This window comes from Chanodichthys erythropterus, chromosome 17, assembly GCF_024489055.1.
Source record: "Chanodichthys erythropterus isolate Z2021 chromosome 17, ASM2448905v1, whole genome shotgun sequence".
Taxonomy (NCBI): domain Eukaryota; kingdom Metazoa; phylum Chordata; class Actinopteri; order Cypriniformes; family Xenocyprididae; genus Chanodichthys; species Chanodichthys erythropterus.
In genome coordinates this window covers 4,202,882-4,219,400 of record NC_090237.1, presented here as the reverse complement: position 1 = coordinate 4,219,400, position 16,519 = coordinate 4,202,882, and the positions used below count along the sequence as shown (strand labels likewise).

Genomic DNA, 16,519 nt, shown 5'->3' with positions numbered 1-16,519 from the left:
CATAAAAAGAGTTGGATGGAAACATAGCTAGTGGTTTTGTGTCCAGGCAGACCATTAAAGAAAGCCCCCCCTCAGTTGAAACTTACACCAAGCCTGCGTCTCAATGTGCATAATAGGTATGTGGCATTAGTAATATTCAATAATGTTTAGGGCGGATAGGTTGAATAGTATGCACACTGGGATACAGACCAACTTTCTCCACTCTAGCGATGACAAATGTGATTTACTTATTAATATGTGGCCCCTTTAAGAAGAATGACGACACTCGCGTACTGAGGATGCGCAGAAGAAAGAAGGGCGAGTGGCTGAGAGGAGCAGCAAATTCAGTCTAGGCTTTTGGAAGTAGAAACAAAATAGGTACGCTGTTGTTTCTTACCTGAGCGATCATTTTATGTGTAAATATAGCCGTAGACAAAGCAACTGTCTTTATCTTGTGTGTATCTTAATGATTTTGTCAGACAGCGTCTCGATTATAAACCAGGATTATAGTGCAGAGCAGCTGGAAGTGCTGATTAACATATGGGTCGCGTTTCAGTGATTGTTTCATATTAGATCGTTGTCAGACAACAGAAAAATATAGGGATGAAACGAGTTTATTTTGAAAGGCTGACAGTGGCAGAATGCATGCGCGACGTAATGGCGTCGTTTAAATGCGGATTATCCAGCGATCCCCAGTTAAAAAAAATATTATAGTAATTTATAGTAAACATAGTGTTTTGAACCATGCTATAGTGAATTTTAGTATACTGTAGCCTATAAACACTTTGTTAATGAATACTACAGCGTACTGTAGTATTAACTATAGTGAACTGATCAACTGTAATAAATACTGTAGTAGTATATTTTAGTTTTTACTACAGTAAACTATTGTGTATATTAGGGGTCTCCAGACTCGGTCCTGGAGGGCCACTATCCTGCAGAGTTTAGCTCCAACCCCAATTAAGCACACCTGAACCAGCTAATCAAGGTCTAATTAGGCATACTAGAAACTTCCAGGCAGGTGTGTTGAGGCAAGTTGGAGCTAAACTATGCAGGACAGTGGCCCTCCAGGACCGAGTTTGGAGACTCCTTGTGTATATTGTTATACACAATATACACAATATAATCACTATTGTTATGTTATCACAGGAACTGCAGCATTACCACGGCACATTAATTCAGGTACTTTTACTATAGTATGGTTCAAAGACACTTTAGTATTTACTATAAATTACTATAGTATATTTTCACCTGGGTCGTGACTGAAGGACAAAATGTCGTATGAGATTTGTTTCACAGATTACAGTTTACATGTTTATGGATGTAATGAAATGCGTTGTTTGTTTTGATTTATTATTGGAGTGTAATATCCTACAAGAGAAGGACATACTCCAGGTGTAGCAGCTGAAATCTGTGTGAAGATGGAGTTTATTAAAGAGGAGATTGAAGACATGAGTGATCCAGAACCATCCAGAATAAAACAAGAAGATACTGAGACACAAACAGGTTGTTGTTAATTCTTGATTCTTCATTAATGAACGCTGAGAAACATTAAAGCTAAAATTTAATTTAAGATATAGAATTGCATCTAAATTATTATCTTGCATAGCTGTTGATATCCAAAAATGTGCATTTGAACTTTTATCTTAACATAATATTTTGTTTTAGACCGGATGGAAGTGAAGCAAGAACATAAACTAGAAGAAGTTGAGGAGGAACTTTGTAACTTCAAAACTCAAAAAGATAAAGCCAAAACGCAGCACACCTGCTCTCAGTGTGGAAAGAGTTTTTCTAAAACATCAAGTCTTAGTAATCATCTGCGCATTCACTCTGGTGAAAAAGCATTTAAGTGTGATGAGTGTGGTAAAACCTTTATTTCATCATCGCATCTAAAAAAACACCTGAAAGTTCATTCAGGTGAGAAGCCTCACTTGTGTTCTGTCTGTGGAAAGAGTTTTTCAAGGCTGGATCATTTCAAACAGCACCAGAAAACACATAATGAAGTGAGAGATCATGTGTGTTCAGAGTGTGGGAAGAGCTTTACTACAGCTGAGTATCTGAAACTGCACCAAAGAATTCATACTGGAAAAAAACCTTTCAAGTGCTCCCATTGTGACAAGAGTTTCATTCAGTCTGGACATCTAAAAGTGCACGAGCGACTTCATACTGGAGAGAAGCCGTACCAGTGTACTCAGTGTGAGAAGAGTTTCAAAGATGCAGCAGGTTTGAAACATCATGTCCGCATTCACACTGGAGAGAAGCCATTTAACTGTGATCAGTGTGGAACAGATTTTCATTCATTAGCATATCTCAAAAAACACTTGAAAGTTCATTCAGATGAGATGCCTCACTTGTGTTCCCACTGTGGAAAGAGATTTTCAAGGCTGGAAAGTTGTAAACGGCATGAGAAAACGCATAATGAAGTGAGAGATCATGTATGTTGTGAATGTGGGAAGAGATTTACTACTTCGGGTGAACTGAAACGACACCAAAGAATTCACACTGGAGAAAAACCTCACAAGTGCTCATATTGTGGCAAGAGTTTCACTCAGTCTGGAACCCTGAAAACACATGAGCGAGTTCATACCGGAGAGAAGCCGTACTACTGTACTTGGTGTGAAGAGAGTTTTAGACATTTACCAAACCTTCTCTCACATATGAAAAAATGTGGTGTGCAACGTCAAGTATCTCAGAAGTAAACTGTGAGAGCACAATATCATCTTATTTAATTTTGTCAATTTGGTGAAAAGCTTGAAAAAACTAGAAAGACTGAAGAGTTGAAGCTTTACCAGTCAAGAACTCTTTGAGTGTAAATGAAATCATTGTAGTTTATTTCTGTCAGGATGGGTTTTGTGCTAATATGTCTTATTTAAAGTTGATATTTCAATGTAAATACATTATTTACTAAGTGTACTAAATTGTGTTGTGATTGTAAATGTAATTGTGAGAAATAAACTGAAACAACATATTGTCTTGATTCATCAATTTAATGAACATGGAGAATGAGTTACAGTTTTAATCACATTAATGAATTTAAATATGTCTTAATACTCTGATGAATATGTTTAAGGTACAGTATTCTTGTAAACCAAATGATCAGGTCTTGTATCATACACAGAGGTTGGAGTTTGTTTTGTAATTGTCTGCTTGGAAGCAATAAAGTACCAAAGTTTCAGTTCACCAAATTTGGATGTAGGGCTCCACCTTTATTCTTTTGCACTTGTTTAATTGGTTAATTTTTGTTTCCTGTCACACAGGGGCAGTAATGCTATAAAAAATAAGAAAAATTCCATCATAATTCAAGGTAAAATGGAAAAAAAATCCATGTGATGAGTTTTCCCTCTGTTTAATATGATGTAGGTCTAATAAAAACAATTGGTTGTCCCGAATATGAGCATGATCGCAAATATGAAATTGAAATGTGAACAGTTCCATAAACAAATGATTTATGGGTAACTTTACTTTTAGACACAATAAATGTTTGTAAACAAATACATTTTCCTCTTATATTGATGACTTTTCATTAACTTTAGATAATATCGAAGTCATGTATCTGGACTTCATTAGCAGCTTCCATAGGCCAAAACCACACAGAGGCTGTCTGACTGACATGTAAAGCAACTAATCACAGTTTGTTTTGTACAGGAATGTCACTCCAATGGTTTGAGTTTCTCAGGTAGGTCCTTCCGGGGGTAGTGGAGAGTTGATGTGTCTTAAGTTGCAACATCTAGCTACTAGGGTGCCTCAGGGCCACATCTCTTCTGTCACCTGTCATTCAGAAACATGCTTTTTCCTGTTACTGCTATACTGATGACATACAACTCTACCTCTCATTCCAGTTAGATGATCCGACGGTAGCTGCTCGCATCTCAGCCTGCCGGACAGACATTTCTTGCTGGATGAAGGACCACCACCTTTCAACTCAACCTGAGAATCGTTTTGCAGTGCCAGGTTGTGGAAAAACACAGTCTCTGTAACATTACAATGGTGTGGATAAACTTTAATTTTAATGAAGCTCCAGATAATGTCAATAAAGCCGGGGACACACTTAACGATTGTAAGGCCGAATATGAATTTAAATGGATACTTATGACTGATCGCGCTCAAGCGCGTCCAGTCAGAGCCAGTTGTGTAAGTATTTAAATCTGCTTCAGTCACAGGAAACAATCGCTGTGTGTTGAGCACACTTTTTAGATGGATGCTGAGGCTTTTTAGGTCGGGTAGAATCTGCAATCTCTGAACCAGTTTGTTCTCTGGCTTCCATTGCTGCAATTGGCTGCATGTGTTTTTCGCCAACTGGCAACCCAGGGTGGCGAAATACTATTGGGTAATTTAGCAATGTGTAGTCTTGCACAGATGGAAACAAAAACAGAAATTCTGACATGGAACACAAATTTAAAAGTAAAATAACTGGCTGTAGCAGTGGTTTTCAGAGAAACAAGTATGTGAGCTGATCATGTTTAATAAATATCTACAAACATATTATGGTATTTTTCTGCTTTAGTACAGTCAAAAACTTACATAGAGCCCCTTTAAATCAAACAATATTTTCAATTTGGACTGCAGTACCCATTTCAACCACTAGCTGTCATTCTTACATAGAGCACCTTTAAAAATATTTTAATATTCAAAACTGTTACCCAATCATAGTAGTGGCCATTTAATTCCAAGTCTGCAATGTAGCCCATCAAAGGGTGTGTTTGAAAGACAAGGCTAAAAACAGGATAGAAAAAAATGCTGTTCATTAATATTACATATTTGCGGCCCCTTTAAGAAGAATGACTGCGCGTACTGAGGATGCGCAGAAGATAGAGTGGCTGAAAGGAGCAGCGCATTCAATAGAGGCTGTAACGGAAGAAAGAAAATAGATATTCTGTTGCTACCTACCTGAGCGATCATAACCGAAACCAAAGCAACTGTCTTTATATTATATATAGTGATTTTGTCAGGCAGGGTCTCTATTATTAATCAGGATTTTAGTGCAAAGCAGCTTGGAAGTGACTACATGAATGGGTCGCGTTTCAGTCACTTATTTAATATTCGTCCCGTTGTCTGACAACAAATACAGAAAAATAAAGAGATGATGAAAACAAGTTCATCTGGAAGGGGCGCGACGTAATGTCGTCATTGATGTGCTAATTAGCATGAAATTATCTTAGCGACATTTTGAATGGGCTTTAGCTGCTTTTCATTGAAAATAGTGGGCAACAGTGACTAAAACAGAAGAGAGAAATGAGACGAGCGCTTAAACTTTTTTCCAATTGAAGCTGAAAGCGCTGTTAATGATCGCGAAAGCAGGACAAATGTGGAATATTTTCGTCTGATGCGGTGTATTTATTACCAGTGTAACGTACAGGTGAGAGATATGTTTCTCGGATTATATTAGAGTTTTACATTATTCAGCTTAACATTTTAACATTATTATAACGCTGGTTTATTATTAATTAGAGTATAATATGTTGGCAGAGAGTTTTTCCTCAGACTCTGTCTCAGATGTTCACACCAATAAAATGGGCCTAATGTGGCAGTTTACAGAAGATCTCAAACATAAACATAATGAATGAGGTGAAAACAGGGAAATTTGGAGACAAATATGCTTTTCGGCAGCTCAGTTAACCCCTTAGTGCTCACACCATTTTGTAAAGTGATGCATGAATGGCATAACCAAAATAAAAAGGTTGCTGTTTATAATGAATAGGCACATAATCAACATTTAGAAATGTCATGCGTCTCTCAAAACATGCTATTTTGTATATGTTATTATCTGTTATTTCTGTCAGACTTTGGGCAAGAATTAAACAAACCTGGTTTTAAATGCAACTATCTTTCAAAATACTTATTTCTGACAGAAAACATATATTTACTTAATTTAAATGTAAATAAAGTTATTCAGTAAATTAAATAACTTATTTTTTAATTTTGTAGATCTGGTGTCTCTCCCACAACAATTCACCAATAAATAATGGGAATATTCACATCATCCTTCAAGAGAAGGACAAACTCCAGGTGTAGCAGCTGAAATCTGTGTGACTGTTAAAGATGGACTTTATTAAAGAGGAGATTGAAGACATGAGTGATCCAGAACCATCCAGAATAAAATATGAAGATACTGAGACACAAACAGGTTGGTGTCTGTTCTTGATTCTTCATTGTTGACTGCTGAGAAACATTAAAACTTAAGTTCAACAGATTTATTATACAGAAGTGCATTTAAATGATTATGATCGTATATAGCTGTTGCCAACCACATTTTGATTGTATTATATGAGAACAACTGAACTAACTTTTGGAACATAAAAGATCTGATACTTGATATTACAGACATCGGGTATCTACCTGTTCTCTTCTGCTATTGAATCTAAATGATTTTAACTACATAATATTTTGTTTTAGACTGGAAGGATGTGAAACAAGGACATGAACTGAATAAAGTTGAGGAGGAACACTGTAACTTAAAAACTCGAAGAAAACGCAAAATACTGCACACCTGCTCTCAGTGTGGAAAGAGTTTTTTTCATTCATCAAGTCTCAGTTATCATCTACGTGTTCACTCTGGAGAAAAGCCATTTAAGTGTGATCAGTGTGGTAAAAATTTTATTTCAGCTTCACATCTTAAAAAACACCTGAAAGTTCATTCAGGTGAGAGACCTTATGTGTGTTCTCTCTGTGGAAAGAGTTTTCCACGGCTAAACAGTTTTAAACAGCACCAGAAAACACATGATGAGGTGAGAGATCATGTGTGTTTGGACTGTGGGAAGAGCTTTACTACAACTAGTCATCTGAAACAGCACCAACGAATTCATACTGGAGAGAAACCTCACAAGTGCTCAGTTTGTGACAAGAGTTTTGCTCAGATAGGACAACTGAAATCACATGAGCGAGTTCATACTGGAGAGAAGCCGTACCAATGTACTCAGTGTGAAAAGAGTTTCAAACACGCACCAGGTTTCAAAAATCATCTGCGTGTTCACACTGGAGAAAAGCCATTTAATTGTGATCAGTGTGGTAAAGATTTTCATTTGTTATCAAGTCTTCAGAAACATCTAAAAATTCATACAAATGAGAGGCCTTATGTGTGTTCTTTTTGTGGAAAGAGTTTTTTACATATGACTCACTATAAGCAGCACCAGAAAATACACACTGGTGTGAGAGATCATGTGTGTTTGGAGTGTGGGAAGAGTTATATTGCATCTGTACATTTGAAACAGCACCAAAGAATTCATACTGGAGAAAGACCTTACAAGTGTTCATCTTGTGACAAGAGTTTCCGTCGGTTGGGACACCTGAAATCACATGAGCGACTTCATACCGGAGAGAAGCCGTACCACTGTACTCAGTGTGGAGAGAGTTTTAGACATTTATCAAGCCTTCACACTCATTTGAAAAAATGTCATAAGAACTCATCACAGTGAGTTTCATTCATTTTCATGTCAAATACGTTAAATAAACAAAATATGGAATTTCTCCCAAAAACACCATGACATCTAGTTTAATGCTGTGAATTTGTTGAAATGCTAGGAAAACTTGAAATACTTAAGATTTACCAGTCAACAACATTTACAGTGTAAAATAAAATAATTTTTATGTGCTCTAGGAAATATAACACCTTGTTTTGATTGAGAATGGTTGTGGTTTAATAACATCAGTGTGTTTAAACTGTAATACTGTAGTAAACATATTTGATAATGATCAGTTTGTGTTCCTTTTTTATTCTTTAAAAGTCACCGCTAATAAACAATGTGGTAACACTTTCAGTAAATGTAAAATTTTAAACAATAAAAAAACAATACATAAAACAATAAAAAATAGGACACAGGACAGGATTTACAGGACACATAGTTTTGATTCTTTTGTTTAATCTGATTTTTAACTCCAAATTTTCTGTTCAATATAAAAAGAAAACTTGAAATATTATGACTGTCCAAGTGGCGAGGGCTGTAACATGACTTACTTCAAAATAGGCCAGATAGGCCAAAATTGTTTAAATTATTATTTTTATTTCAAGTTTAAAAGTGAAATGACTCCCCTGCTTTGGGTTCTCCTAAATAACACCTAAAAAGTTAAGTATATAATGCATAGAAATTAAATCAAAATCATAAGGCCAGAATAACAGGATTGGGGGATTTATTCCCTTTTCCCATACACAGTGCTCTACACTCCAGTAGGTGGCGCAAACGCACCTTAGATGTAGTTGGCAACACTGGGTTGTGACTGGACCAGAGAGGATTAGAAAGTGAACTGAAAATGGAGGATGAATGTTGTGATGGAGAAAGATGATGTAAAAAAATTCTCATACTTCCATACTATAGTAGGCAAAAACAGTATGTGACAAAAGAAGTATGTTTACAGTACTCATAAATGAGTAGTAATTATGACAACATGGTGAATGTAGTACGTCCGGATTATATTCTACATACCTACTTTTTAGCAGCCGTTAAGTAATTACTTATTCAATTAAGCACCTAATTAGAGTATGCGATTTTGGATGCAGCCCTGGAGTCAACTTTCAGGATTTAAATTACCTTATGTCTCAAAGCAAATTATAATGAACGTAAACAACTTACAGAATTCTTACTTCCACCACCTGACTGCTGCGGATTCATTTTGGCATTGATAGTGTTGACATAGGAGTGCTTAAATCCAAGACTCCCAGCTAACACACGACGTAACAGTTACGTAATGTATTCGTACTTTTTGGTAATGTCATGACTTACTAACTGACAACGTAACTACGACGTCGCATGCCAGTAATTTCATTACCTTCAGATTACCATCTCACAACGTCGTCAGTACGTTCTCCTAACGTTATAAGATTACCAAGAACGTTCCAGATACGTCCTCTATTCGTAATATATTGGTAATTCCATGACTTAATAGTAACGTAACTACAACGTTGTATGCCCGTAATAATATTACCATCACATTACCATATCACAACGTCGTCAGTACGTTCTCCTAACGTTACAAGATTACCAAGAACGTTCCAGATACGTCCTCTATACGTAATATAATGGTCATTCCATGACTTACTGGCAACGTAACAGCAACGTCATGTGCTCGTAATTTCATTACCATCATTTACTCATTCTTTATATGTTATTATTACCAGAATTTGCAATATAAAACGTGTAATTAAATGTCAGACACAAGACTGAAATGTCCCCTTAAGAAAAAAAATGTTTCTTTTCACCAAATCAGAGTATGGATGACTGCTTTTTATATATAGTGACGTGACATACAGCGTAAAGTTAATTTTTCTGAGAGAAGAATTTATTTTTCCGAGGTGACAACGAATAAATGGCTTTTATAAAAATGTATAAAGTTAACTTTGGAAAGACGCAAAACCTTTTTTTATTGTTATGTTTACGTTAGTGCAGGTGGCCGTTAGAGTTGCCATGGCAACCGGGAAAACATTCAAGCTGCTGGAGAGGACAGCGTCGACGTTTCTCCGTGTTTCTCGTCAGTTTTATAGCAATAAAGTTCAACAACTGCGTCAGATTGGTTAAGTAACATTACCCACAGTCTACTTTAAGTACTTTTGTTACTATTTTTACCTCTGTGATTTCCTTGATCGTCTGAAATATATGTTAGCAAAATGTTACGTTAGCATAGCATATGTTTTTAATGATACTGAGCGCAAAACGTCTTGAATGCTTTTATTTTATGTTTCGCTGTAGGCTATATGTTTTTATTTATAGTTTGAGTGTATTTTATTATTTTTATTTGGAGTTTTGTTTATGTTCTGTGTGTTTCTCAAAATAAATGAATTGAATTAATTTCGAGTCTGCATTCATCGTTCACAGCTGTTGGAATAGCCTTTACATTAGTTTGGGCAAATGAGGACATAAATTAGGTTAAACTACTGCATGTCCGCCCATAGAAAAATAAATAAATATAAGAATTACCAACTGATGACCAACACACAACTATTGATACACAACGTTGCCACAACGTCGCAGTTACTACCTGGCAACGTCACAAAGTTACGTTGTGGCGACGTATAGGCACCTTTCACTTTTCCGGTTGCCACGACGTAAGTAGTTACGTCGCCACGATGAAAGTTTGGTCACCAAATTACGTTGCAGTTACGTAACAGTCACGTATTTTGGTTAGCTGGGCTGAGGATGTGATCACCTCTGTAATTGCGTTGTAATTGCGGAAGTGAACACAGCGCTGACTAAGGTGGGTGTCATGTGAGGAAAGAAGCAGTGAAAATTCAAAACGTCAAGATTTCAAAGGCGTTGACATATGCAGAAGCAACAAAGATGGTTAAGGAAGTAGATCGAAAATAAAAAATGTAAAATGTAATAACTAGGGGTGTGAACAAATAGTCGAGTATTCTAGCTATAATAATTATTAAAAAGTAAAACTGAATTTGCTACATGTTGCTTTGCTGGCCGTAAATTCAGTGAATCCATGATAAATCCTAAGCATGCAAACTAAACCTCACAGTTAAACCTTGGGGGTGCTGTGGAGTGTGTAAACAAGTTAATTTTATTTGATCACAGAATGTAGTCTTCTCGAGGCGCAGCAATCTTTTCAACACGCTGTGTACACACATTATCATATCCCCACAAAATAAATTAATTTAGTGTAATTTATCTCCTTCTACTGTCTCTTTATATGTTTATATTATACTGGTTATATTATATTTTATATTATACTGTTACTGTTTCCTATCTCACTGGGGCAGAAATGCCACAAAAAAATGCAAAAGCAAACAATAATAAAAAAAAATGCTTAAAAATTACTTACTTAAAAATTTGCGGCCCCTTTAAGAAACATGACACCATGCGCTTTGAGGATGCGCAGAAGAGAGAAGCGCGAGAGACGAGACGAGTGCTGAAACTTGTTCACCATTTGAGGCTGAAATCTACGTTGTAAACGATCGTGAATAAAGGACAAATGTGGAATATTTTCTTCGGATGTCGTATATTTCCAGTCTGCAGGTGAGAGATTTTTGTCAGATTACAGAGTTTAACGTTAACCAGCTCCAGAGTTTACGTGTTTAAGTACTAATGTAATAAAATGTGTCCTGGTTTATTATTTAGAGTATTATAGGTTGGCAGAGAGTTTTTTTGTGACTACGATGTGTGTTGACACCAATAAAATGTGCCTAATATGCCAATTTTACTCAGACATCACCATAATGAATGAGGTAAAAACTATTAATGAGAGGGACTATTGGAGACAAAGAGGCTTTTCAGCAGCTCATTTAAACACGATGGCTTTGTTGTTTCTCTTAGACTTTGTAATTAAATAATTAAGCAAATCTGGTGATAAATGCAACTAATATGTAACTGCATTCAAATTCTCGATATTTCTATCATAAAACAGACATGTTAAATTAATTTAGATTAATTAAAAATAAAAATAAAATTCTCCAGTATCCCACAGTGATCAGTTACAGCTCAGGCTCATTAGAAAAAAGTACTTGTGTCAATCTTTTTTTCTAGAACAGATGAATGTGAATATGGTAATGTGTTATTATGTTGGAGTTTGTACGTTTCACCATAGTTCTGAATTGAAAATGAAATGTACGGTGTGTGGTGCTAAAAGCTTAATGCTCAATCACGTTTAATAATGTACACCTACACTAAACCTGCCCAATAGTGTTCACAAAAGCAATGGTGACAGAAAAGTGCAAATGTGACAGAAAAACGCAATCCTAACCATGGCATTTTAGCTTGTTTTTGAACTCTTGTGTTTAAGCTTTTACTTTATTGTCTTTCATGTGATACCCAAGCTTTTCGCATCGCAAGTAGGCTAAGAGTTCTGTACTGTTACTGAGCAAACTTATTACATCAGGAAAACTGAAAGGGGTGGTTCATTGCGATTTCACTTTTTTAACTTAAGTTAGTGAGTAATGTTGCTGCTTGAGCATAAACAGTACCTGCAAAGTTACAGCGCTGAAAGTTCAATGCAAACTAGAGATATTGTCTTTTAAAGTGTAGGCATTAAACTGCCATAAAATATGACCGGTTTGGACTACAACGAGCTTCTTCCTGGGTTGGTGACATCATAAACCCTGCAAAACACTGCCCCTGGGAACACACAACAAAGTGGGCGAGACCATGTCGTGCGGCATAATGTAAGCAGAAGAGTTGTGTACACCGGACGCAAGTGACGCAACGTGTCAAAAGATAATAATCTGTGATATTTTCTACACTGGATGCATTTTCTACACTTTAAGCTAACAAACAGCAGTGACAGCATCTAAACTCTTAGACAAATAAAAAAATGAAATACCATTCATAAACGTCCTTTAAAAGCCACGATTGCAGAGCTTCTGCTTGACCCTCTTATCTGGGTCTGATTTGGGCTCAATTTGATACGGCAATATAATTGCAATTATTTACATTTCCACTGAAGCACAAGTAACAATGGTAAGGGGTGTGGCGTTTCCGGATGCTTCAGCGAATGACGGTGGCTCTGGATACAGTGAGCCAGCTAACCAATCTGAGCACATTGCGTATTTTGTAGGGAGTGGCTTCTTAAAACCAGGAAGTCAAACAAGCCGTTCATTTGACAGTGGAAAAAGAGGTGTTTTCAAACAAACGAAGCATTAAGACATGTTAAACTGCACCCCAAAAACACAATCAGCCTAGAAAAAAAAAAACACTGAACCACCCCTTGAACATCTGGAGCTTGGTAAGTGATGCAAACTATAAATAAAATATATATATATAACAAAATATATTCGTTTACAAATCATGCACTATGGTAAAACATGTTTTGAGGTCATAACATTATTAAGCAACGAAGCGCGTGAAAACAAGTTTTTATTAATCCATAATTTGGCCCTGTAATCATAATTGTGTGTGAAAACAATTAAAAGTGCTTTTTTTTTCTTTTTTTTTTACTGCATCTAGTGTTTAGAAACTGCAGTGATATGTACTTTTTTGTATGTATTTTGCGTTTTGCAAAAATGTTGACACGGGTACGTTTTTCCAATGAGCCTGTGTTGATCAGTTCACACCTGCAGTGAAGCTCCTCCCACAACAATTCACCAATAAATACTGGGAATATTCACATCATCCTACAAGAGAAGGACAAACTCCAGATGTAGCAGCTGAAATCTGTGTGACTGTTAAAGATGGAGTTTATTAAAGAGGAGATTGAAGACATGAGTGATCCAGAACCATCCAGAATAAAAGATGAAGAAACTGAGGAACAAATAGGTTGGTGTTCGTTCTTGATTCTTCATTGTTGACTGCTTTGGTGGCTGTGAAATAATATGAATAATAACTGATGCAGACGTTCTTATATAATTATAATCATTATCTTTAATCATAATCTTGTAGGCTATAACAGCTGTCATACACATTTTGATCATATTAACAAGAGAATGACAGAACTGAATTGAGCACATCAAAGATCTTGATAACTGATTTCTGTTGATTCCTGCTATTAAATCAGGGTTCACTTGAACTAAAAATAATTTTATGTCTCTTTTAGATCGGATGGAAGTGAAGGAGCAAAGAAAAGAACTGGAGGAAATTGAGGAACATCATAACTTAAGAATTGAAGAAACAAACGCCAAAAAGCTGCACACCTGCACTCAGTGTGGAAAGGGTTTTCAACTAAAAGGAAACCTTAATAGACACATGAGAGTTCACACTGGAGAGAAACCGTATACATGCACTCGGTGTGAAAGGAGTTTTTCTCAAGCATCAAGTCTGAATAAACATCTGCTCCATCACTCTGGAGAAAAACGATTCAACTGTGATCAATGCGGTAAAGATTTTATTTCGTCATCAGATCTAAAACGCCACCTGAAAGTTCATTTAGACGAGAAGCCTTATGTGTGTTCTCTCTGTGGAAAGAGTTTTTCATGGCTGAGCAGTTTAAAACAGCACCAGAAAACACATAATGAAGTGAAAGATCATGTGTGTTGTGACTGTGGGAAGAGCTTTACTACATCTGGTGAACTGAAACGGCACCAAAGAATTCATACTGGAGAAAAACCTTACAAGTGCTCATATTGTGACAAGAGTTTCACTCGGTTGGGATCACTAAAATCACATGAGCGACTTCATACTGGATTGAGGCCATACCACTGTATTACGTGTGGAGAAAGTTTTAGATATTCAAAAAGCTTTCTCAGGCACATGAAGAAATATCATACATCGTCACAGTGAGCAACATTTAACATGCTTTTTCACAAGATGTAATATAAGTCTAAGGTGTCTCCTGAATGTGTCTGTGAAGTTTCAGCTCAAAATACCCCATATTTTTTTTTAATACATTTTTTTTAACTGCCTATTTTGGGGCATCATTAACTATACAATGATTTTGGCAGCGCCGCCCCTTTAATTCGCCTGCTCCCTGCCACACAAGCTCTCGACTATATTACAGAGCATTTACAAAGTTCACACAGCTAATATAACCCTCAAATGGATCTTTACAAGGTGTTCGTCATGCATGCTGTATGCATGCTTCGAATTATGTGAGTAAAGTATTTATTTTGATGTTTACGTTTGATTCTGTATGAGTTTGAGGCTATGCTCTGTGGCTAACGGCTAATTCTACACTGTTGGAATTGAAGTTGAAAGGAAAGAAGTTGTGTTTATGCATTATACAGACTGCACGTGTTTAAAAATTAAAATACCGACAACTCTTGTCTCCGTGAATACAGTAAGAAACGATGGTAACTTTAACCACATTTAACATTACATTAGTAACATGCTAATGAAACATTTAGAAAGACAATTTACAAATATCACTAAAAATATCATACTATCATCATGGATCATGTCAGTTGTTATTGCTCCATCTGCCATTTTTCGCTATTCTTGCTTGCTTACCTTGTCTGTGCACAGATCCAGACGTGAATACTGCCTTTCCTCGTCTAATGCCTTGAACATGGGCTGGCATATATGCAAATATTGGGGTCATACATATTAATGATCCCGACTGTTACATAACAGTCAGTGTTATGTTGAGATCCGCTTGTTTTACGGAAGTTTTTTAAACAAATGAGATTTATATAAGAAGGAGGAAGCAATGGGGTTTGAAACTCAATGTATGTCTTTTCCATGTACTGAACTCTTGTTATTTAACGATGCCAATATAAATTCAATTTTTGATTCTAGGGCACCTTTAAAATTAAATATAGTAAAGTAAATGATGTGAGATGAAGAAAATCAATGATTTGGTCCCAAAAGCTTAATTTATACAACACCTTTTGTTCATATACATCTAATTTGATGTCATCATCTTCAGTCTGGTACAGATGATTGAAGTGTGTCCTCACTTTTTTCCTCCCTCTTTACTTTTTTCCCCAATTTCTTTTATGCTTTTTCCTTTGTTACTTCCCCTCCCAACCCCTAGACGGGTAGAGGGAAGGGTTAAATTAATGCCATGTGAGGCCAAATTTAGTTATAAAGTTCTAAGTTTATCTATTTATTAAAAATTTATATTTCTAGAATTACATATTCTACAAACACGCTATATAAGTAATTAAATAAAGTATAAATATAAAAAAATTCTTCAATCAAGGCAACATCAGCGCTGGTTATGGTGACGTTCTACAGATGAGAAGCAGCCTCTGCTGTTCTCTTTATCTTCCAGCCTTTAATTGACAATCTGAACTCTTGAAGTCATCTTCTTTGGAATTCCACTCCTATGAGTTCCATGAATCTTCTCAGGATTCGTCTACTGGATTCTTCTCCTTTTCTATGTCCTGCGCCTCGTCTTCAATACATTCAACGGTAATAACTGTCTCTTAATAATACGTTATTTCCTTACTATTCTACTAGCATGCTCTTTATTAAACACTTTTACAAAAAACAGTTTCTTGTCTTTCTTATAAACTGTTATCATGATCAAGTTATCTTATAATAAACAGTTATCATGAACCAGTTATCTCCACGATAACTGTTTATTGTAAGATATCTTTTTTATTTATAAACCATCTCAAAACATGCTTTTCTTTTCAAATGGCAGTTTTCTTCTTAAAGAATAATTATTATATCGTCTATACACAGAAGAAGTACACATGTCACAGAAAAGTTGCATTTTTCTAATGAAGCAGGGTGTGGCTAATAACAACACTTCATAAAAGTCGATGACATCTTTTTATCTTTCCTCAGTATGATGCCTGATAAAGTAGTGTTCATAAGTGCAGCGCTGCTTGTTTTCAGGAGTAACCACTGTATTTCTGCTTTTCCATAAGCGTACCTTCTGTCAGAGAATGAATTTACATTTTCATTCAGCCTGTCTGCTGTTTTTGTACATAAAACATTACATATATAATGATTTATATGCTACTAATATGTTACCATTTAAAGTTATTTATTTTTGAACAATTAAAAACAACATATGTGTTTGCTGTTAAAGTAATCCAGTATAAATTCTGTAACTTATCTTTGATTGTTCCAGATCAAGTCCTGTGGGCGTCAGTATCACACAGTGATCACAGTTCACACCTGCAGTGAAGCTCCTCCCACAACAATTCACCAATAAATACTGGGAATATTCACATCATCCTACAAGAGAAGGACAAACTCCAGGTGTAGCAGTTGAAATCTGTGTGACT

General features: G+C 36.0%; 1 protein-coding gene across 1 annotated transcript; it reads left to right on the top strand.

Annotated features, from left to right (window-relative positions):
* The first annotated feature begins 301 nt into the window (after positions 1–301).
* On the top strand, positions 302–14,474 carry LOC137005196 (zinc finger protein 420-like). The gene is made up of 7 exons (XM_067366014.1): positions 302–1,485; positions 1,648–2,674; positions 3,237–3,283; positions 6,373–7,387; positions 10,922–10,928; positions 13,076–13,160; positions 13,438–14,474. Exons 1-7 carry the CDS (start codon positions 1,401–1,403, stop codon positions 14,118–14,120), a joined length of 2,949 nt encoding a protein of 982 aa, XP_067222115.1. The 5' UTR covers positions 302–1,400; the 3' UTR covers positions 14,121–14,474.
* Positions 14,475–16,519: the final 2,045 nt, after the last annotated feature.

Bases quoted from the DNA above. Each gene is read 5' to 3' on its own strand.
- LOC137005196 (XM_067366014.1), top strand. From the start codon at position 1,401: ATGGAGTTTATTAAAGAGGAGATTGAAGACATGAGTGATCCAGAACCA. The intron at 3,284-6,372 runs GTAAAATGGAAA...ATTTTGTTTTAG, and splicing joins AAATTCCATCATAATTCAAG to ACTGGAAGGATGTGAAACAA. The intron at 13,161-13,437 runs GTTGGTGTTCGT...TGTCTCTTTTAG, and splicing joins AGAAACTGAGGAACAAATAG to ATCGGATGGAAGTGAAGGAG.